The following is a 22,380-nucleotide window of genomic DNA, read 5'->3' as shown; positions in this document are numbered from 1 at the left end:
GAGCTGGTCCTGGCCCGACTGCTCCACGTTTTTATCGCACCCAACTGCAGTCCCATGACTGTGCACTTGTAGTTTCTTCTGCCTGGAAACTGGTCTGTCTGTCTCATAAATCCTTGCATGTCCGTCATGACCCACCTGAGGAATAACAAGGCCTGACTCAACAATGGCGGCCTCTCCAATCCTCCGCATATTCATTTTTTAATAATTAAAGCCGTTATCCTACTGAAAACGAAGAGGCATAAGCCCTTTCACTTTTGTAGGTTTGGTGAGCTGTGGTCAGGTTGACTGTGTTTGAATCCCAGTTCGCCTGTTGGCCAATTGTGTGAGCAAGCCAACCTCCGGAGGCCTCAGCATCTTCCACGGCCCATGGGCAGGGAGCAGGGCCAGTGGTTAGAAATGTGAAACATTGAACAACACGGTGGGTGTGAAGTGCTCAGCACCCAACATCTGGCACGTGAACAAGAGTCTGCCTGCCTGGAGTCAAACCTGCCTCTGCCAGTGTTGGGGGTTGTCCAACCCCGGGCACGTTAAGGGCATCGCTGTGCCTCGGTCTCCCTGTCTGCGGGGCAGGGGATGGCAGTGATGGCAGGAGCAGGAGCTTTCATCCCACAGGTGCTCGCGGAGGGGCCACACGGTGTGAGGCACCGTCCTTGGCCCTCGGTGGTGGAAACAAAGCGGGTGGCTCCCGTCCCCGCCCCTAGGGAAGAGACAGACCTACGGAAACATGGGGGTACATGTGTTGTGGTTGGTGTGATGGCCAGTGCTCAGGAGGGAATGAAGGCAGGGACGGGTCGGAGCATGGCGGGAGAGGGTGGCAGTTTTCAGTGGAGTGATCAGGACCGGTGTCGTTGAGAGAGGGACATGTGAGTTGCCGAGTATGGGACAATCTAGAGGAAGAGTGTTTCAAGCAAAAGAAGAGGAAACATGGAATAAGGCTGCTCGATGGCCTCAGGAGACTTCCCTGAGGCTTGGAGCTAAGGAAACAATGACTCGCCCTGTGTGATGGCCATAGCATGACCGTAGGCTGCATTTCAGAGGAACACTCGGGATGTGTCAACGAACCGTCCCCCAGATGAGCAGGCCCACGCGGAGACCCGGTGCGCAGCGGTTTCTCCCCGCTGCGGAGAGAAAGGCCTCTCTCTTAGAGGGACCCAGAGGGTGTTGGGGGACGCACGGTGGGAACGCATCTTGAGAAAAGCGAATCGCTGTTTGTTCAGACTGGTTTTCAGGCAGCGCCATCCAGCAGAATCAGCACGCCGGAGCCAAAGGCACCCTCCAACGAGGTGTCCTTCTGCCGTTTCCCGCCTTGTCCCGGGAGGGCGGTTGGACCGCCTTCGCCATCTGCCTCTCATCTCTCTGGAAGGAAGATACCTCGACGCAAGGGGGGATTTGAAGGCCCGATAACATGCTGTGCAGACGCCACCCGGCAGCTTCGGAAGCAAAGAACAGGCTCTGGAAGAGAAGCCTAAATGGGGCCTAGATCCACCTGCGCATGGTTTTCTTCAGACCCTAACCAGCTACAGCTAGAACCTGCCGGTGTGGTAACAGCTGGCTGGCCGTCCCTCTGAAATACCCTTGGAGACTGGTGCTCTTGTCAAGCGTCAATAGCATGGTTTCCTCCTCAAGTAAGCTGCTCAGTGTCTACAGCAGCTCAGCGCTGGACAGATCTTAGTTAAAACCAAGGATGAGGATGCCCAATGTCTGAGTGTACGGTGGGCACTTACATCAGCTAAACATAGAGTGCATTCTACATAGTCCAACTGGGTAACCTGACTCAATGCAGTAGCTACCCATTAAAAACATTGTTTTCTAATCCTCACCTGAGGACCTGCTTAGGGAGAAGAAGGGAGAGAGAGAGAAAAACATAGAGAGGTTGCTTTCCATATGCTCCCCCGCAGGGGATCCAACTCCTAACACAGGTTTGTACCAGGACCGGGAATCGAATCAGCAACCTTTCGCTGCACTGAGTGACACTCAACCAACAGAGCCACTGGGGCCGCGCTAAACATTTTGAAGTAATAAATGCATAATAATAGTGGTTCTAGTAACATTCGTGATTTGTGTTTCCAGATTATTTCATAAAAAGTAGTCCAGGTGGGAGCAGGAAAAGTATGCTCAGTTGGTATTTACCTTGAGCCCGGCAGTCACTCATGGATAGGCTTGGGCTGACAGCCAGTTGGATTAAAAAGAATAGTACCTTGATGTGGATGCCAAGATGATTCCCTGCAATATGGTTGGGGAACAAGGTATTCGCACGATACTATAGTATCATCGAAAAATCAGTAGAATTGCTATTTAACTCTAGAGAGATACTGCAGCTACCGCCAAGTGATCGACTGAGCCGCACCAGCCCAGGGGTGCTCTGTCCTCGGATACAATGCAGGACATGCCCACAACATCCCTTCAAAGCATTCCTGTGTGTGTGTGTGTGTGTGTGTGTGTGTGTGTGTGTGTGTGTGTATTAATCCTCACTTGAGGATATTTTATTTCCATTGTTTTTCAGAGAGAGAGTAGAAGGAAGGAAGGTGGGGAGAGAGAGAGAGAGAGAGAGAGAAAGAGGGAGGGGGAGGGAGGAGGGAGAGAGAGAAACGTCGATGTGTGAGAGACGCGACTGCTTGCCTCCCACACTTGCCCTGACTGGGAACAGGGAGTAAACCCTCAACCCAGGTATGTGCCCTTGATTGGGAATCAAATCTGGACCCTTAGGTGGGCAGGCCCGATGCTCTAACAATTGAGCAGCACCGACCAGGCCCTTGCAAAGCATTCTTAACAAAAATGTTATCTGAAATCTCATCAAGCCTTTCGATGTAACTTTCATTTCAGAAGAAGTACAGGGGATAGAAAAATTAAGGGCATGGAGGATAAGCAAACATAGCTAGAAGATGGAACATTTCACTGACAAGATCTTTACAAAAAGGCAGTACCATTTGCAAAATTCAGGGACTCTTCTAAATTAAGAGTGGCTCAATATAAGAAGAGACACAATGCATGCAGCATCATTGGCCCTGGGATTGGCTGGTGGCAGATGGCTGTGGGCACAGCTCTGAAAGACTTTTGGGGACTTTCAGAGGATTTTGAATATGAGAAGGCAATTAGAAGACACGAGGAATTCTTGCCTATTTCCTTGTGACAATGACATTGAAATGATGTGTAAGAACCTTGTTATTTGTAAGAACTATTTGCGAAAGTTGTAGGGATGACATGTGTCTCTGCCAGCAATTTTCTTGCAGGTAGTTCGGCCAAAACCAAAGTGGATGTGTGTGTGTATGGGCACTCACACAAGCGCTACCTATTTATGTGCATAGAGAGATAAAGCTCATAAAAGAAAGGTGGTAAAATGTTAATAATTGTCCATTCTGGGTGCTTGGTGTATGTTGAATGGTTGTCCCTCAGGGACTGGTTCCAGAACCCCTCCGGACACCACAATCCACACAAGTCCCCCCGGAAAATGGCGTAGGACAGTATTATTCTTTCAGATCTTCTGTGTTTGATACTCTCCAAAATAAAATTTTGGAAAAGAAAACAATGAACACAAAATTCCTGGAGCAACAAACAGAAGGGAGAAAAAACACACACATCCAAGTGTTTGTTTAAAAAAAAATGAATTAGAAAGAATAAAGAAAACTGAAATAATTCCCAAAATGTCAATATCCTTATCCATCTGTCCATACATTCAGAGACCCGGGAAGAAAGGGAGGGAAGCATTGGTGAGGTTGGGGGGTGAGGGGGCGGGGGTGGTGACGCTCAGGAGGAGAGGATCTGACCTAGTTATACATACATCGGCGACATCTCCATGAACGTGGCGTGGCAGCTCCCATTCTGTGGGCCAAAGCAAGTTGCACGACCAAGTCCAAGCTCATCAGGAAAGAGCCACAAGGGCTTAGAGGGAATGGATGCCTGAGAACAGGTAATTCAGTCTAGAAAAGGAAAGGAAGGTTGCTGTGAGCTGCAGAATTTGCCTTTGGTCTGACTTGAAATAGCTCCAAATTCTAGAGAGACTCAGTCTTGCCAAGTCTTATCTTTACCTAATTGTTTCCTGCCTCCATGCTCTGAAACATACCTTTTGCATCACAGAACTTCCTATCTAGTAGTGTTCATTATCTTTTTATCAGCAGATTTTTCAAAGAGCCGCTGTCTTCTATGAATTTTCAATTAGTCCAGGATTGTGTTGGCCCCAGGATGTACAAAATTAGATTAAGCCTGAAGTTGACTTGGGTTTTAGAAAGTACACACTCAATTTCTCGAGGAAATCAAGTATTTCAAAGGCCCTAATATTGACATTTTCAGTAAGCCATACAGATGTTTCTGGTCTTATTTGATCATGTAGCTGGATTCAGTAAGCTTAAATATATCTTGGAAAAGAAAAAGGAAAGTTACACATTGAGGGGGTCACAGATTTATTTGAAAAAGTAACCAGCCACTAGCAGCTCAGGAAATAACAGGTTATTTTGCTTCTCTAACTTGGTTTGCTATTGTTTTAGCATGGAGATCATATGAAAAGGTAGGGTAAAATATTTAAACTCTTATCTACATACCATCCTATATAATAAAAGGCTAATATGCAAATAGACAGAATGGCAAAACAACTGAACAACCAAACAACCGGTCGCTATGATGTGCGCTGACCACAAGGGGACGTGTATGGAACATGGCAGGCATTGGCAGCAGGCGGCAGAGCATGGAACATGGCGGGTGTCGGCCATGGTGGAATAGTGGAGCAGGTGAGCCGAGGCGCCAGACCAAGGCGGAACGCAGTCGCTGTCATTGGGGCCAGCCCCTGGTGGTTACTAAAAATACTTTGCTCCCATGTGCTGTGGTCCTGCCCACTGCTCACACCTGCTGTTGGCACCAGCCCTGCTCACACCTGCTGCCAGTGCTGGAGCCACTGCTCGCACCCGCTGCCAGCGCCCGTCAGCGGGTGTGAGTGGCGGCTGCCAGCTCCTATCGCTCCTCAGGGCTTCTCCACCTCCCCTTGCTCCTGAGGGGCGATCGGGGCCGGCAGCCACCTCTCGCACCCATTGCCGGTGACGGCCCCACTCACACCCACTGCTGACACTGGAGCCGCCGCTCACACCCGCTGCTGGCGCTGGCCCCAATCTCTCCGCGCCATCAGCGGATGTGAGTGGGGCCAGTGCCCCATCAGCACGTGGGAGCAGTGGTGGCGGGAGCAGGGCTGCAGGCAGTTGGGACGTGGGGGGAGGAGGGGTGCTGCAGCGGGAGGGGCCGGGTGGGGTTGCGGAGGATGGGCTGAGACCTGCCCCTGTGCCCACCGCAGCTTCGCGGCCCATAGTTCCTTTTGAGGCGCATGGATTTGTGCACTGGGCCCCTAGTTTTTAATAACCAAATGACTGTTTTCTGCTAAATGCCAGAACTCACCTGCTAGTAGTGAACATTTGTAACCAGGTCTCACTTAAGACCTGTCTTGGAACCTTTCTTTTTTCTCTTAAATCAATTCTCAGACATTTTAGAATTTGGTGATGAGGCTTGAAATTTATCTTTATTGCCTTTCTTAGAAAATGCAATTGTGAAATGGACAAAAAATACCCAAACAAACCCACAAGAAAAGAAACAACAAGCAAATGGCCCTGTGCAGAAGTGACCTTTGGGACATCATGTGGGAACCAAAGCATGACCAAGTTTCTATTGAAATCTAGTGTCATGCTTGTGCCAAGCAAATGGGAGTTGCTCTGGGTGAGGCCATAACCGTTGGGCCCATTGGTTGTCACCTGGATTGTTTGGGTTTTTTTAAACCATGGATTTACATTTGTGATGAATGAATGAGTGAATGAATGAATGCAAGGAGATTCTTAAGGGGATGTGGTCCTAGAACAGTGGCGGTTAGGTGCTGCTACGCTTTAGCTGTGGATCTGTATGAAGGACATCATAATTCAGGTAGAGCTTATGGCGCGTCTTGCTCTTGTGCTGTGAGCGAAAATTAAAACGATAACTGCAGAGGCTCAAGGGGGAGTTTTCCTAACAAGTTCTGAGCTTGGCAGGAAGTTACTTCTGGTTGATCTGAGACAGAAGGAAAAGACAAGAACTTCACATGGCCGGTGAGTGGAGTTACTGTGCATGTCCCTGGTCCTGGGTGCTCCTCCTGTTGGAGGTAGCAGTGAGGGTCCGATAGTCCATGGAGGATCCATATTCAATGAGACCCTGAGACCGTATCAAAATCTGTGTTTGCTTTAAAAGTGACTCTTTAGGAGCAAATTGTTTCTTTGTTAAAGGAATATTAAAAAATACGTCCTGTCTTGGTTTTCTCCTTTACAAAATGGAGTGACAGTGGCGTTCAATGAATCTTATAAAAGTTTTATGTGAGATAAATATATCTGCAAATGTTAGTTCTTGTAATTATCACTTTACCACGTATTTTGAGGAAGATACATGGATTAGGGTAGATGGCAATTTTTTTTTTAAAGTAAGGAGTGTGCGCGCGTGCTTGTGCGAGTGTGTGTGTCTGTGTGTGTGCATGCCTGTGTATGTGTCGGGGGGCATGTGGGTATGTGCACGCACATGCTCACTGAGATGCAGCTCTGATTTGGGGACAGAAGCTGCTGCTTTCTTTATAACTTGAATAGCCTTCCACAAATGAAGCGAAACCCTGCCAGGTCTGTGAACGCTCACTCACGTCCCCTGAGCGGGGGTGTTGGGTGGTTATTATCTAAACCAATTTCCAGAATGGGTAACTGTGTTTTGACTCATGCAGTTCTCCCTGCATTTCCTGACTTTTTGGGTGACTTATCTCTTCCTCTTTGCCCTTACTGCCTGTGTAATGAAACGACACATGTCAGCGTCGTTGCTGTGTTTCAGGCCAGGGTAGACTGCTCTTTTATAATGACTCCATGGCGGGTCAGAATATAGCCTGGGGCACTCACATCACACTCAGACCCTGTGTCCTGGGAAAAGAAAGAGGCCCTCAAGGAGGAGATGGATTCTGTGCTGAAAGTTTAGAGTTGGTCATTAGCATCCATTCAGGCAGCTGAAGAGCACAGGGTTTAGGGGTGGTTTGCCTCATTCCCAACTTGGGTTGTTAGCTGTGAGCTTGGGCACATGACTTTGACCTTTCTCAGCTGCAGTTTCTTGATTTTGAAAATACTGAGAATACTAGCTGCCTCATAGGATTTTGGTGAGGATAAAAGGAGACATCCTATGTAAGAATAGTCTATGCACAGTGCCAGGCTTTATAAATGTTGACTCTCAAATGACTGTTTTTCATTGATGGAGTCCATCAGGAAGTCACTGATAGGTGACTGGCGGCCAGCTGGGAGCTGGAGTAATAGATACAGCTTCATGCAGCGTGCATGGGAGCAGCAAGAGGGGAGCGATAATTCCCACTAAGGTCGGGGCAGGTTTCCCAGGGGAAGCAGAAAAGTAGCATTTCCCTAGAAAGAAGAGGCAGGAGAGGGGGCATCCACTCTGGAGAGGTACCGTGTGGGCGGGCTTGTCCTTTTGTCCAAGTCCACGTGTGCTGACGGAGTTTCCACTGTGTGGCAGGCTCTGTGTTAGATTCACGGGACATAATGGTGGGCAAATACATGCTGTCCTGACCCTCCACAGGCAAGCCAGGCACCGAACCATCACCCATGTGGCCATCAGAGGACGTGAGGGCAAAGATGTCATTGGATGGTAGTCTTGAGACTCTGATGGGATGGGAGTGGGGTGGGGTTGTCCTTTCGGGCTCTGCAGGTAACTGAGAGTTAAACTAAGACCCAGAGGGTGTGTGGGAGCAAAGTTAGGACAGAGGGGGGAAGGCTCTGCCACGAGAATCAGGTCCCTTCTCAGAACTAAAGGAAGGCCCGAGTGGCTGGGACAAGGACACATCGCGAAGGGTCAGAGAGGAGGCTGGGAGGTAACTATGGGGAAGGCCACAGAGGGTTTGATGGTCATTCGGAGGAGTTGGGCCTTTGTCCCATGTTCCATGGGAAGTCACTGAAGTGTTTTATGCACAGACATGCTCAAATCGGACCTGTATTTTGAAAAGACCATCGAGATGCTGTGTTCACAGTGAATTAACGAGGTTACAATGGGAGTGGAGAGACTGACAAGTAGTTGGGGAGGATGACAATGGCTTGTAGTGGGGCAGCGAGCAGCACAAGAAGGAACCAAACAGAAGCAGTTCCGTCTGGTAAACTCTAAGCGAGTCGGTGTAGTTGGAAAATAAGACAGGTAGTGTCGAGCCACTAGAGACTGGTGTGGCGGGCTTTGGGGGACACTGGTGTCCTCCTCGGTTTGGGCTGCTGTAACAGAACGCGATGCACTGGGGACTTGTCAGCACAGACGTGTCTTCCTCACAGCTCTGGAGGCTGGGAAGTGCAAGGTCCAGGCTCTGCCAGATACACTCTCTGGCAAGAACTCGCTTTCTGGTTCGTGGACGACGTCTTCTTGCTGTGTCCTCACTTGGCAGAAGGGACCAGGGCGCGCTCTGGGGTCTGGTTTGTAAAGGCACTAACCCCATTCCTGAGGCCTCCACCCTCAAGACCTAAACACTTCGCAAAGGCCCCACCTCCTAAGACCAGCACCTGGGCAAGGTGGGGCGGGGAGGGGAGGATTTGACATAAGAATCATGGGGAGGCACAAACATTTGGTCCATAGCAACTTTAATGGTATTTCATACTAAGATGTTTGCATTTATACTATAGAGGGAGCAGGTGGAGGCACAGGAGCAGAGGAATGAAATAAGCAGATTAGTGCGCTCATGGAGGGTGTTTCTTTCTCTCCTCACCTACTTCTTGAGCCAGACATGTATTGAATTTTGAGTAACGAGTGGGAGAAATGGTGCATAGCATTGAAGGCAAGGTCGATGAGAGCACATTCTTTTGTGTAACACAAAGGAGGTAAAGGAAGGGGGTGACCCTTGTCAGTGCGGAAGAGTGGTTTATCTTGTAAATACTCCACTCTGAAGCCCTGTAAACCTTCTCTCAGGCTGGCCCAATGCTCACACCCCTGGAAGGCAGCAGGGGACCTGGACAGATCCCCAGCAGGGGCAGCCATTTGGAAACACAATAAGGGGAGGGGCTTGCAAATGTGTTGAAGGGAGGAGGAACATGGGGGAGAGGCAGGAGAGAGACAGTGTGCAACGGGAGAGCTTTCCCTGCTGACAGCAGCCAGGGGATACCAGTGCAGTGTTCCCAGCTCTCAGACAGTGTCCGTCGCCACTGAGAAGCTAGCAGTTCAGAGGGAGAAGCTAGGAGTTCAGAGAGAGAAGCTTGGGGGTCAGAAGGACAAGCTAGGTGTTCAGAGAGAGAACCTAGGAGGTCATAGAGAGAAGCTAGAAGGTCGGAGAGAGAAGCTAGGAGGTCGGAGAGAGAAGCCAGGAGGTTGGAGGTAGAAGCTAAGAGGTCAGAGAGAGAAGCCAGGAGTTCAGAGAGAGAAGCCAGGAGGTTGGGGAGAGAAGCTAGGAGGTTGGAGGGAGAAGCTAGGAGGTTGGAGGGAGAAGCTAGGAGGTCAGAGAGAGAAGCTAGGAGGTTGGGGAGAGAAGCTAGGAGGCCAGAGAGAGAAGCCAGGAGGTTGGGGAGAGAAGCTAGGAGGTCAGAGAGAGAAGCCAGGAGGTCAGAGAGAGAAGCCAGGAGGCCAGAGAGAGAAGCCAGCAGATTTGGGAGAGAAGATAGGAGGTCAGAGAGAGAAGCCAGGAGGTCGGAGAGAGCAGCCAGGAGGTCGGAGAGAGCAGCCAGGGGGTCAGAGAGAGCAGCCAGGAGGTCAGAAAGAGTGGAAACGTTTCACAGACCAGCTTTCTGTGCTGGACAGAGGACTTGAACCTGAGTGGAGGGCGTTTTGGGAGTCCTGACACTCCATCTCTGGATGGCAAAGAGTAGGATCATTCAGTATGCACTGGACCAGCTTTCCTTCTCCTTCCTTGGGGTCCCTGGGTTTAAGACGCTTCCACTCGGAGTGGCTGTCCACAGTGATGGAGATGGACATGAGAACTGTGGAGAAGGGAGTCCTTGGGGGTTATAAAAAGACTGAATAAAACTAGCTTTCTACCTCTAGGAAGGAGCGTCTTGCCACATAACATATCTCAGAATGTTTAGAAAACAAAGGTAACGTGTTAACCTTCCTTGCTCTGTGTTAAGGATGACACTGGAGTGAGTCCGAGCTTTGATGACACTGTCAAGCTGTGTTCATCCTCCTCCCTGTGTCTGCCCTTGGTTGGGGGCTGTTGATGGGAAGCACCATTTGGGGAGTGTGATCAAACTTGTGATTGTCCATTTTCCAGGTGACAGAACTCAACAACGTGAAGAACGTAGCTCGATTGCCCAAGAGCACCAAGAAGCACGCCATAGGGATTTATTTCAATGACGACACCTCCAAGACCTTTGCTTGTGAATCAGGTTCGTGCGGCAGGGAGGGCTGCTTCAGCTGGGGAGCGGGCGCTGGGCTCACAGGCTCCTCTTGGGCATTTCCGCAGATCTCGAGGCTGATGAGTGGTGCAAGGTGCTCCAGATGGAGTGCGTGGGGACGCGGATCAATGACATCAGCCTCGGGGAGCCCGACCTGCTGGCGACTGGGGTTGAGAGAGAGCAGAGTGGTACGTAAAGAAAATTCTCTGCTTTGCTCTTTTGTAAAACTGTTTTGTCCCCGTATTAGAAAACATAACATATCTTCATTATGTAAACTTTTTAGAGTTATAAAAAATGTATATAGAAGCAAAATAATCTTTTATTTCACCTAAAACCTGTGTCAATATGTCAGCGCATTTCTTTTCTTAATGTGTTTTCGATTCTTGATATGAATATATCTACATTAATAACATCAGCTAGAAATTGGGGGGAGCCTGCTCTGTGCCTGTTTCTGAGAAAGGTGGATTAGATTATTTGGTTTTCCCAGCAGCCCTATGACATAGGTCCTATTACTTTCCCATTTTATAGGCGAGGAAACTGAGGCTTAGAAGAGCTAAAGGTCTTGCTCCAGTTCCAATAGCTAGTGTTTGATTCCGGACTATTTGTGGTCCTGTATTTAGAATGTCCAGGCAATCAGTGGCATGGATTTGTGCCTTGCCTTTTTCACTTTTATTGAAAGGCTTGCATTGTTTTTTAATAGAATTTGAACTTTACGAATACTTCATCAAGTTTAAACCCACCGGTATATGTGATTTTTTTTTTTCTTTCTACTGAAACACTTGAGCCAACTCTTTGAGCTCAACATTCAACCTGGGAATAAATCATTACAAGTAATAATGACCAAAATATTCATGACACTTCAGCAAAAAAAAGAAAAAAAAAAGAAAAAATCAATCTTGGTGCGAGCCTGGAGGTGAGAATCATTTCTTTGTCTCCAAATAGCTGAGCCTGTGACAGGCAGATTGGGTCCCAGAGTTCTGCTTTAGTCCATTGCATTGAGCTATGAGGCTATGTCACAACCCAGAGGCCGTGGGTCACCTGGCTCAACCAGGAACAGGGCAGAGGCGGAATTGGGCTGACCCCTTCTGTGGGCGCACAGTCCACTTTCCGTAAAAAACGTCCTCCCTTCCGACGGGAACTATGTCTTCATGACACGGTCACAGCCTGGGACTACTTGGGAGGGAGGCACCGTATCTGCCCTAATCCTCCCCCGTGGAAGCGTTGTTGATGGGGACCTGGAAGTGCTGGCTAATTCGACGGCACCTCTTATAGACTAGGAAGCTGAGCTGCAGCGCGGTGGTCACGTGCCAGGGTCATGCAGCAGGCCCAGGCTCCTTCTGTGGTCTCTACGTCAGGATACGCCCAGGCTGCGAGGCCCCACCCGCCGCCCCTCACAGGCAGGTGCACGTGAGCCCAAACACAGAGAGGAAGCATGACAGGCTGTGATTGCGTTAAATTCAGGGTGCTTCGATCAGCACCTATTTCTCACACATTTCTATTTGTGAGGCTGCATCCTGATGGCGCTACAGGCTGAATTCAAGGGTGGGCTGTAACTAGGAGTGACCTTCCCTGTACCCATGTCCCATGCCTCAGTTTCCTCTTCTATCAAATGGGAATGGGAATACATTCTCTGGTAGATAAGTATTAGGGATGATTATGGAACTCAGCTAGGTCTTTTAAGGCACTTCACAATATTAATTTGCATGACTGCAAGGAATTGTAATAAAAATGGTCCCTCTCACCGATATTTGCTGTTGCCATTCTCAACCAAGGTAGTTATAAAGGACCTTTAAGCCAATAAACTGGTGATGGTCTTTCTTACTTTCTAATCAATGATGACAGTCTTGCTTACTTGTTCCAGAAAATATTTGGTTAGAAGGAGTTTGAAATAACTTAGAAAACTTCAATAAAAGATGCATTAATACATTGCACAGTCTTGACACTCCTACTTACTAAATTCAGCTTAAATATATGAAAATCCTAATGACATATTTACTATAAAATAATTAGCCTAGAATGGCATCAGTCTTATTATTGCCACTCTGTTTTGTCAGATGTACGCAATCAACAATGATGGGTAGGTGAAAATGTATTTGCTGTAGAGATGTTCAGATTTCACTTAAAGGTTTTTGACTCAGTAAATTCTTAAATTAATGAATTTTCTAAAATATAATAGAAATACCATGATTGTGCCTGTAGAGATGAAATCTGGTTGCAGTAATAAGTCAAGAGCTGTATTTAGAGTAATCTTAAATTTTAATAGTCATCCCAGCAAGCAAATGAATATTTCTTTCCAGTATTTGGCTGAAGACAGCTCACTGTTAAAACTAGTTCAAATATATCCATTGACTTCTTCCCAAACTGTTGGTCTGTGAAGTGCACGGTGTTCGTGTTGAGTTTTATTCAAACAGTTTGGGATACCGTTTTATTCATCTAGTTATAAAAAATGATAAGTCGACAGTTATTTCACACCTGCATCTTTTGTGAACACAAAAATGTGGGCGTAATGAGTGTGTGCTTGGCAGGGAAAAATGCTTTTAATGGTTTCATCACTTTGGTCTTTTATTGGCCTACACGTCTTTTTATTATGCAAATTAAAAAATTAAAAAAACACTCTTTGCTCATTTAAATAGTGTTTAGTGTATGTTGTCAGCCAGATTGTGTCATTATTATGTGATTTAACATGGTCTTCATTTTGAAAATCATTTTCTGGGACTGTGAACGGATGAGAAAGATTTATCTCCCTGAGTATTCAGTCAAAAGCTAGACAGTGAGCCTGAATTATGTTGAAATGCCTCTTTGTTCCTACATTGTCTTTGCTGTTTTATTCCTGGGGATTTTAGACTAACCTTTTGTTTTTCTCCCAGAGAGATTCAATGTGTATTTGATGCCATCTCCTAACTTAGATGTACATGGCGAATGTGCCTTGCAGATTACATATGAGCACATCTGTCTTTGGGACGTCCAGAATCCCAGAGTCAAACTCATCTCTTGGCCGCTAAGCGCCCTGCGGCGGTACGGGCGAGATGCTGCTTGGTTCACTTTTGAGGCAGGGAGGTGAGTGCGCTGATTGCTTTTCCATGTTTTTCCCCAGGTGTGCGTCCTCGGAGGCCTGGGTTTCGTACGAGACCCACCTTGCATCACCCCTTAGGGACTGCATAGACCGTAACCGTAGGGGGTGTGCGGTAAAACACTCATATATTAAACATGGCTTCCTTTTCCATGGACAGTTCTAATGGTCCATGAATATGATACGAATTTTCATTGCATGGCTTGATTTCATACCACAGACTGCAGTTGAACTAGGTCCAAATGTGCTCTTCACTGGTCAAGCTGAACAGGGGCCAGCTCCTTGGATTTGGAAAACCTCCCTGTTGTTATTCCATTTATGTTTCCTCCTCTGAGCTGACCGGTCCCTTAGCCAGGCGAGGGGCGGCCCCTTTGGAAGCTGCAGCTGGTGAGGGCCACCTGCTCTGCTCGCAGTGCAGGGCAGGGCGCTGGTCCTGGAGGAGGCCGATTCCAAAACGCACTCCTTGCAATACCCAGGAGCTCTCTCCCACTTTCCTGCTGGGAGTTCATCGGGGAGAGAGATCTTGGCGCCCTAGCATTTGGGTTGATCATTAGCTACAAAGAGATCAGTCTAATCAGTGTTCCTTTTCCTTCTTCCCGCCCTTCCTCCATCAAATTTAGGCTCAGTATTTTTGAAACACTCATGCCAATTTTGCATTTTAGTATTGTAAATGACTGAATTTTAAGAAATACAAGTCCTTCTGTATATGGCCTGGCATTGCATTAACGTTGGAAACAACTTATGACTTAAAAAAAAAATTGTGTCAAAAAAAATTTAAAAAAAAGAAAAAGAAAATAAACAAAAAAGGGAGACAAAATAAAACACACAAAAGTAACTAAAAAGAAACAACAACATCAAAAATTGTGTGTCAGAGTGGACAGAGATATACTTGAGATAAGGAGAGTAAACACAGAATTTCTGACCACCCGAGACCCTGACCCACCCGAGTCTATGATAGTAACGCTCCCCTCAAGTTACTCTGTTAATTCATTCCAAACAAAGCCCAATTATTTAAAATCTGCTTTTCAGAAATGTGATCAGTTTGGTGCTCTTACAACCATTTTAGAAAGTAAGATCCTTCTCTCCCATACCGCTCTTCTCCGGTCCATTTATTTTCAAGTTCTGAAAGGGCATGTCAGGTGGAGTACAATTTCACCTCCGGTATTGAAATGCTGTAAACGAGCCAGTGAGTCTCCCAGAGACGGCAAACGTCCTAACCTTAGAAAAAACATCTTTAACCTTCAGAGCAATGTTCTTCCTTTGCTAGAATTACTTATTTAGCATCCTCGTGGGAAAACCTCTATATAGGAAATTAAGAATTTGTTTGGGAAGGTGGGTATATTTTCTTGTTTGGGTCTCAGATGTTACTTATGTATTCATCCTAACCAGTGAAATCAAGGTGTAACATATTTTATAATATACTTTTCTATTGGCCATAAACCCATACCCTCCCCGCTGTTACTTATATTGGTGCACAGGAGAATTCTGCATCGATGGGGACATTTGGGGCCCATCTCAGGCAGCACTCATTCAAACACGAATATTTCTCAGTTGTTCTTTGATTCACTATCTGTAGGAAACAGGAATAGGAAAAGTGTATGGCTTTTTAATCATAATTTCTGAAGCTTTTGAAACCTTAGCAAACTTTCATAGTATCTCATGAGTATTTGAAACTTCTTTTTGAAAATATATTAATGTTCTAGATTTTACTACTCCTCATACCTTCCTCTAGATTATTCAGATTGAAATCTGGTTGAACTTCTAAGGTCCTAAAATTATTCTAAAAACTTATATTTCTTTTAAGTTGTGCAGAAACCAGAGCTGTTTTTAAGCATGTATGTGTGTGCGTGTGTGTGTGTGTGTGTGTGTGTGTGTGTGTGTGTGTGTGTGTAGGAAATCATGTTCCTCATTTGTAAACAACAGGATGCAGGGCACAGGTGAAAGAGTGGAGAGATACTGAAATAGTTCAGGTGGAAGAAGTGTTGGGTACAGTGTGGATGAATTGGAGACATACATTTCACAATTACCCAGTGACCTTTGACGGAAAGCTATGAAGCACTGTCTTGGAAAATGAAAGAGTTTTACTCCATGTCCTTGGTTTCATTATGGTCTGACCTTTTGGGTATTTCCTCCAGGAACTCCAGCACTTAGGTGGTTATAATACCCACAAACCCTTCCACAGAGTCTTGAATCTCATATAGTGCAGGGACTTCAGATGCTTGTGATCTTGAGCAGCATTCTTATTCATGCCATGCTAGTGAGGTTGTGCAAACTCGAGACTGACGATCCGAAAGACAAGTACTGGGATTGTGTTCTTGGGATCTCACTCACTTCTCAGCCAGCATGGTGTTGTTGAGGGAGCCTGGCTCAGGAATCAGAGAGACTGGGTGCTAATCTATGTTATTTATTAGCTGTTGACCTTGGGGAGAGTGTTTACCTTCCCTTGTAAGTTTATCCAAGGAGTAGCTTCCTTGCAGGGAAAAGCAGAAGTACATGCAGATGGCCTAGAAGGTGCTGGGCTTCTCCTGAGTAGCAGCTTTGTATTTTGGTACGATTCCCCTTGGAGCAGGGCTGGCTTCGCAGGATGCAGACAGTGTTAAGCACAAGGTACTATTACTATTTTATATTTTGCCTGAAACTCAAATGAAGATGAATTTTTATAGTTACCTTCAAGATGCTCCAGATAGTAAGATCATCCCTGGTCCCCCAAGCGTGAAGGTTTCATATCTGCCTTGCTTTATTAGTGAAGATAATTTTTTCCTAGGCTATTTTTGGATGTGTTCAAAACAAGGCAGTTTCATATTAAGTAACATAATTCCCTCCCTGTCTCACTGCACTAAATGCAGAGGAGTGAAGTCCCTCTAGGCGAGTCGTTTTCACATGTCCAACATGCTTCCGCACAGACTTTACACTGTTTCTGTTGGGAACCCAGGGAATGGCCTTGGGCAGACTTCTGCTCCTCGTCAGCCTCTGTTGATGGAGCTGAGTGTTAATCCTGTACAGTGGCCCCCTTGCACCCCACCAAGACAGACTGTGGGCACGTGTGATAAACTGGACTGGGAGTCGGGCAAAACGGATTAAATTATAATTCTACCGCATACTGGCTGTGGGAACTGGAGTGAGTCATCTAACTTCCTGACCTTCCATTGGCCACCTGGGACATGGGTATAATATAACACATATTCACAAGATCACCATGGAGATGGGTAAAGTTACATGGACAGACACGTGTCTTAAGGTCGGCACCGAGTAGGCAGTTGTATCAACCCAAACTGACAAGAGCAGGAAAGGAATTCATCGGCTTGCATAGCCCCAGGCCCAGGGAGTAGGGATGGCTTCAGGGTTGGCTCCATTCAGGGTCAATGGCTGCTCTAGGTGTCATCTCTCAGCCTTTTCTTCTAGGATGGCTTCCCTCTGGCTCCACCTGGTGGCTGCTAGGAGCTTTGGGCTGTTCGCACACCATCAGCCTATAGAAGAGAGATCCCTGCCCTGTGCTGACCATTACATTTACAGTGTGCCAGGCACTGCATTGAGCACTGTGTGCAAGCCCACAGGGTGTGAATTGAATGGGGTAGTTCTCCCAGGTCAGGAAGGGGGTACCGATGCCATCTGAGGGGAATTGATATGAGGTTTAAAAAACACTGACAATGTGCCCAATACAACATTTAATAATTGCTCAAAGCAAGTGGGGTGAAGTGACCGACTGCAGTTAGCAACAGCACTCAGAGTGGTGTCAGGTACAGAACACTGGTTCTCACTGGGGGACGGCGCCCGGGGACGTTCAACAAGATCTGGAGACGTTTGTGCCTGTCACAGCTCTGGAGGGGACACTTCGTGGGTCGAGGGGCCAGCGATGCTGCTAAACCCTCACTCACCAGCAGTCCTCCACACAAAGAATGCTCATTTCCACTTATTTGACTGAGAAACTCCGCTCTTGCAGGGCTATCCACCACTGAAAATAATCACTAGTGTTTACTGAGTCCTTACTATGTGAAAGTCACTGTACTAAGCATTTTACAAATACAGGCTCACTGAAGCCACTCAGTGATTACATAAACTAGGGACTATTATTTTTTAAAATGTTTATTTATTGATTGAGAGAGAGAGAGAGAGAGAGGGAGAGGGAGAGAGAGAGAGAGAGAGAATTGTTTTAATTTTTCACTTATTTATGCATTCATTGGTTGATACTTGTATGTGCCCTGACTGAGGATCGAACTTGCAACCTTGATGCATTGGAATGACGCTCTAACCAACTGCGCTACCTGGGCAGGGCACTATTCCCATCTTAAAAGGTGGGCATCTGCGTGACTGGTCCAATAGAAGATTCAGGAGTCACACTCAGCTCTTCTTCCAAACCCTGTCGATTTCTAAAAAAGGCTAAGTATTACCATTCTGTGGGCAGTTAGCCTAGTTCTTTTTTTTTTTTTCTTTCTTTCTTGTTTTTAAAACTGAACTTATTGGGGTGACATTGGTTAATCCTATATAATAAAAGGCTAATATTCAAATCAACCGAATGGCAGAATGACCAGTTGCTATGACGTGCACTGACCACCAGGGGCCAGACACTCAATGCAGGAGCTGCCCCCTGGTGGTCAGTGAGCTCCCCCAGTGCACAGGGGGAGCGACGCTCAGACAGAAGCCTTGAGCCAGGCTGATAGCTGGCGAGCACAGCAGCAGTGGCGGGAGTCTCCTGCCTCCATGGCAGCGCTAAGGATGTCTGACTGCCAGCTTAGGCCCGCTCGGACATCCCCCGAGGGCTCCTGGACTGTGAGATGGTGCAGGCTGGGCTGAGGGACCCCCCGAGTGCACAAATTTCGTGCACTGGGTCTCTAGTATAATTATATAGGTTTCCGGTGTGCAATTGTATGATACATCATCTGTGTATGTATTGTGTGTTCACCACCCAAGCCAAGCCTCCTTCCACGGAGGAAGCCTCGTTCTTCACTGACTTCTCAGGGTTGAGGGAGAGCGGGCACCCTCCCACAGCCAGCCCCGACACCAGGGGGGTAGCTTGTCAAAATGCCGCACTGTTATCTAAGCTGCTCACCAGGAGGAAGGCTGTCCATCAATAAGCAACAGATATTGCTCATTTGAATAGGCCTCCTGAGATACGCTCTGACATACATTTTCTTAGTTTAATTCTGGAAGCTTCTCTTTGTTCAGTGCAGGCACGTACAGCTAGGATTGTTCACCTCTCCCGGGCAGCAGTGTTGTGACTACAGGCCAGTAAGGTTTTCCAGATGCTATTTCTCCCCCTGCTCCCCATTCTGCCCCAAGCAAAGCTGACCATATCTCAGTTTCTTCCCTTGAAGAAATTCAGAGTTGACACATAAACCTTTTAGTAAAGTGCAGTTGCAGCATTAGTTGCCCCTGGAGAGAAAGAACATTTCGTATATTTGGAAGACTGAGGCACAGCTTGCTTCTATCGTTAGAGGTTTCTCTTGTCTTTTGTTTGTCTCTTTCCACCTGGCAGCTCTGGGACCTCAGGGAAGCCCTGGGGTGGGCAGGGGTTCGGATGTTTGGGGGAAGATCCAGTGACATGAAGTGCTGACTGTGCGCCACCCCCGTGGAGCCATTCTGAAGTGTTTATTGTTGTTCAAAGCAAGGTGGCAGGTGCCCACGGGTGCCCTGCTCATTTAGGAGCCGCTGCCGAGTTAGCGAGCTCCCTCAGCCCGCCTCGCCTCCCCACTGCTGGGAATGAACTCGGGGTTTAGCACCCCCAGAGGGAGAGCCGCTCAGGTGACACTTGGCAAACGCAGCACTGAATAATTACCACGCTCCAGCGCTCTCTGTCCCAGCTGGAGACTCTCTGGAGCTTTCGACATTGCTTTCAGGGAACTTCTGGGCGTGCCAACAATATGCGGAGAGCCACATTGCACTCCCAGGTGCTTTTCCTTACACGGAGAGCACACCTGTGTGAAAAAGCTTGTTTTGGATCGAAAGACATCTGAACAGCCTTGGAAAAGAAATAATCTAATTCCTGTGTATATCACTCTAAACACAAGTCCAGTTGGTGAAAGGACTTTTCATTAGGAAAGAAAATTGTTTCCCCTTCTAATCGGTGAATTTACAGCTGAAAGGACAATTATTCTGAGAGAAATCTTTGAATGTTCTCTATCCGTCTTCTGGATTCTAAGCTATTAATTGTCTCTGATCTCTGAATATTTTATAGAGCATATCCTCATTCTTATTAAGAGATTGAAAGCAAATTAACCAATGGCAAGTGCCCACTTCTCCCCACTATACTGAGGAGATGGACTTGACTGGAGGTGAACGGGATCTCACACACGGGCTTGCTCAGAAGTGCAATCACTTCTGCTGCAAAGAAAGCAGAGCCTGCTATTGCACCATTTATTCCATTTGTTCTAGAATAGCACTTATCCCCAAATAATCTATCTATATTAATAGTCTATACTAATAAAAGGGTAATATGCTAATTAGACCAGATACCTCCGGACAACCATCTGGATGTCCTTCCTGACAAAGTGCCTGTGGCTGTGGCCCAGGAGAGGGAGAAGCCACCTGCCCCGTGGTCCCGGGCGCCAGCGCCTGTGGCCCGGACGAAGCTGCCTGCCCACGGTCCCCTACGGCTGTGGCTGGCCCGGGTCCTGGGTGCCTGTGGCCAGCCAAAGGGAGGGAAGCCTGGGTCCTGGGTGCCTGCAGCCAACTGGAGGAGGGACTCCTGGGTCCCAGGTGCGGGGCCAAGGCAGAGGTGGTTAGGGGCGATCAGGCCAGCAGGGGAGCAATTAGGGGCCATCAGGAAGGCAGGCAGAGGTGGTTAGGGGTGATTAGGCAGATAGGCAGGTGAGTAGTTAGGAGAGAGAGAGGCATGAGAGAGATTGAGAGAGGCTTGTCTGACTGCTGATTTAGGCCCAATCCCTGTGGGCCTAAACTGGCAGCTAGACATCCCCCAAGGGGTCTTGGGTTGGAGAGGGTGTAGGCCGGGCTAAGGGACCCCCTACCACATGCATGAATTTAATAAAAGGGTAATATGCTAATTAGACTGGACATCTTCCAAACGTCCTTCCGGACAAAGCCACGGTGGTGGGGGCCAAGGCAGAGGTGGTTAGTGGCAACCAGTCTGGCAGGGGAGAGCAGTTAGGGGCAACCAGGCCAGGAGGCATGAGCAGTTAGGGGCGACCAGGCCAGCAGGGGATGGCAGTTAGGAGTGACCAGGGTGGCAGGGGAGAGCAGTTAGGGGTGACCAGGCAGGCAGGCAGGTGAGCGGTTAGGAGCCAGCAGTCCTGGATTGCAAGAGGGCTGTCCGATTGCCGGTTTAGGTCTGATCCCAGGATTGAGCCTAAACCAGCAGTCAGACATCCCCCAAGGAGTCCCGGAATGGAGAGGGTGCAGGCTGGGCTGAGGGATCCCCCTCTCTTGTGCATGAATTTCGTGTACCGGGCCTCTAGTATATATATAAAAGCCTAAGCGACCGTTATGGCCGGTTGACCGAATGACCTGTTGACTGGTTGCTATGATGTGCACTGACCACCAGGGGGCAGATGCTGAACGCAGGAGCTGCCCCCTGGTGGTCAGTGCACTCCCACAGCGGGATTTCTGCCGGGCTCATGGCTGGAGAGAGCCGCTGAGGTAGTGCAAGCCTCTCCTGCCTCCACGGCAGCGGCACAGCGCCCGGGCTTGGGCTCCTCCCCAGCCACCTGCCACTTGTGCACTATTACATCCCTCGGGAGATGTCAGACTGCCGGTTTTGGCCCGATCCCCACAGGCTGGCAGGCCGACATCCCCTCAGGGGTTCCGGATTGGGAGAGGGCGCAGGCCAGGCTGAGGGACTCCACCGGTGCACTAATCTGTGCACTGGGCCTTTAGTTTTAATTATAAAAGTAGCGTACATGTATTACAAATGAATATGAGGAAGAATTCCCTCTCCTCACAGAATAACCTCGTTAATGACCATCATTCATAGGTGCCTCATCATCGTGTGCCTGCTCTCTGCCAGATGCTGTTAGGTGTGGGGTGTGAAGTCAGACCCCAAGGCCACCATCGCAGGCTTAGCTGGGTCCCCCGAGCTCCTGTGAACACAGCACATGAACCCCTAAAGGAAACGGTGACTCTCTTAGGACCTTTGGGAAAAATCAGACACCCTCAGTGCATCCTGTCTGGTGGCCATCTTTCAGAAGTTTATTTTAATGTGTATTATTTATCTATTTTTTCCAGATTTATTGAGATATAAGTGACATATAACATTGTTTAAGTTTAAGATGTACAATGTAATTTGATAATTGTATATATTGCAAAATGTTTGCTATAATAAGGTTAGTGAATGTCTTTACCACCTCACGGAATTACTGTTTTTCTGTGGTGAGAACATTTAAGCTTTACTTTCAGCAACTTTCAAGTATATAATACAGTCTTTTTAAAGGATAGTGACCATATTTCCCATTATAGCTCCAGAACGTACTCATCTTCTAACTGAAGTTTGTACCTTTGACCAACATCTCCCCATTCCCCCCACTCCCAGCTCCTGGTAACCACATTCTAGCCTCTGTGTCTGTAAGTTGAGGGTTTTTAGACCCACATGTCAGTGAGATCATACAGTGTCTGTCTTTCTCTGTCCGCCGTACTTCACCTGCCACAATGGCCTTGAGTTCCATCCATGGTGACAAATGGCAGCCTTTCCTTCCTCCTTTATGGCTGAGTAACATGCCTTGTGCCACATTTTCTTTACCATCCACCCTCCGGTGGACACAGGGTGTTTCCCAGGCATGGCCGTTGTAAATAATGCTGCAGTGCACATGGGGGTTCGCATATCTCTTTGAGATAGTGTTTTCATTTCCTTTGGATATATACCCAGAAGTAGGATTGCTGCATCAAGAGGTAGTTCTATTTTTAATTTTTTTGAAGAACCTCCATATGTTTTCCTCAGTGGCTGCACCAATTAATATTCCCACCAACAGTGCACAAGGGTTTCCTTTTTTCCGTCTTTGCCAACACCGTTACTTCTCGTGTGTTTCT

General features: G+C 47.6%; 1 protein-coding gene across 1 annotated transcript in view; it reads left to right on the top strand.

Moving 5' to 3' along the window:
• Positions 1-22,380, top strand: part of DOK5 (docking protein 5) — a 136,132-nt gene that overhangs the window by 76,393 nt on the left and 37,359 nt on the right. Inside the window, exons 3-5 of the mRNA XM_079784020.1 lie at positions 10,214-10,328; positions 10,406-10,525; positions 13,205-13,394. Coding sequence (XP_079640146.1) covers positions 10,214-10,328; positions 10,406-10,525; positions 13,205-13,394 — 425 coding nt within the window. The remainder of the gene's footprint in view (positions 1-10,213; positions 10,329-10,405; positions 10,526-13,204; positions 13,395-22,380) is intronic.

Source organism: Cnephaeus nilssonii (assembly GCF_951640355.1).
Source record: "Cnephaeus nilssonii genome assembly, chromosome: 11".
Classification (NCBI taxonomy): Eukaryota; Metazoa; Chordata; class Mammalia; order Chiroptera; family Vespertilionidae; genus Cnephaeus; species Cnephaeus nilssonii.
This window is presented reverse-complemented; position numbering and strand designations above follow the sequence as displayed.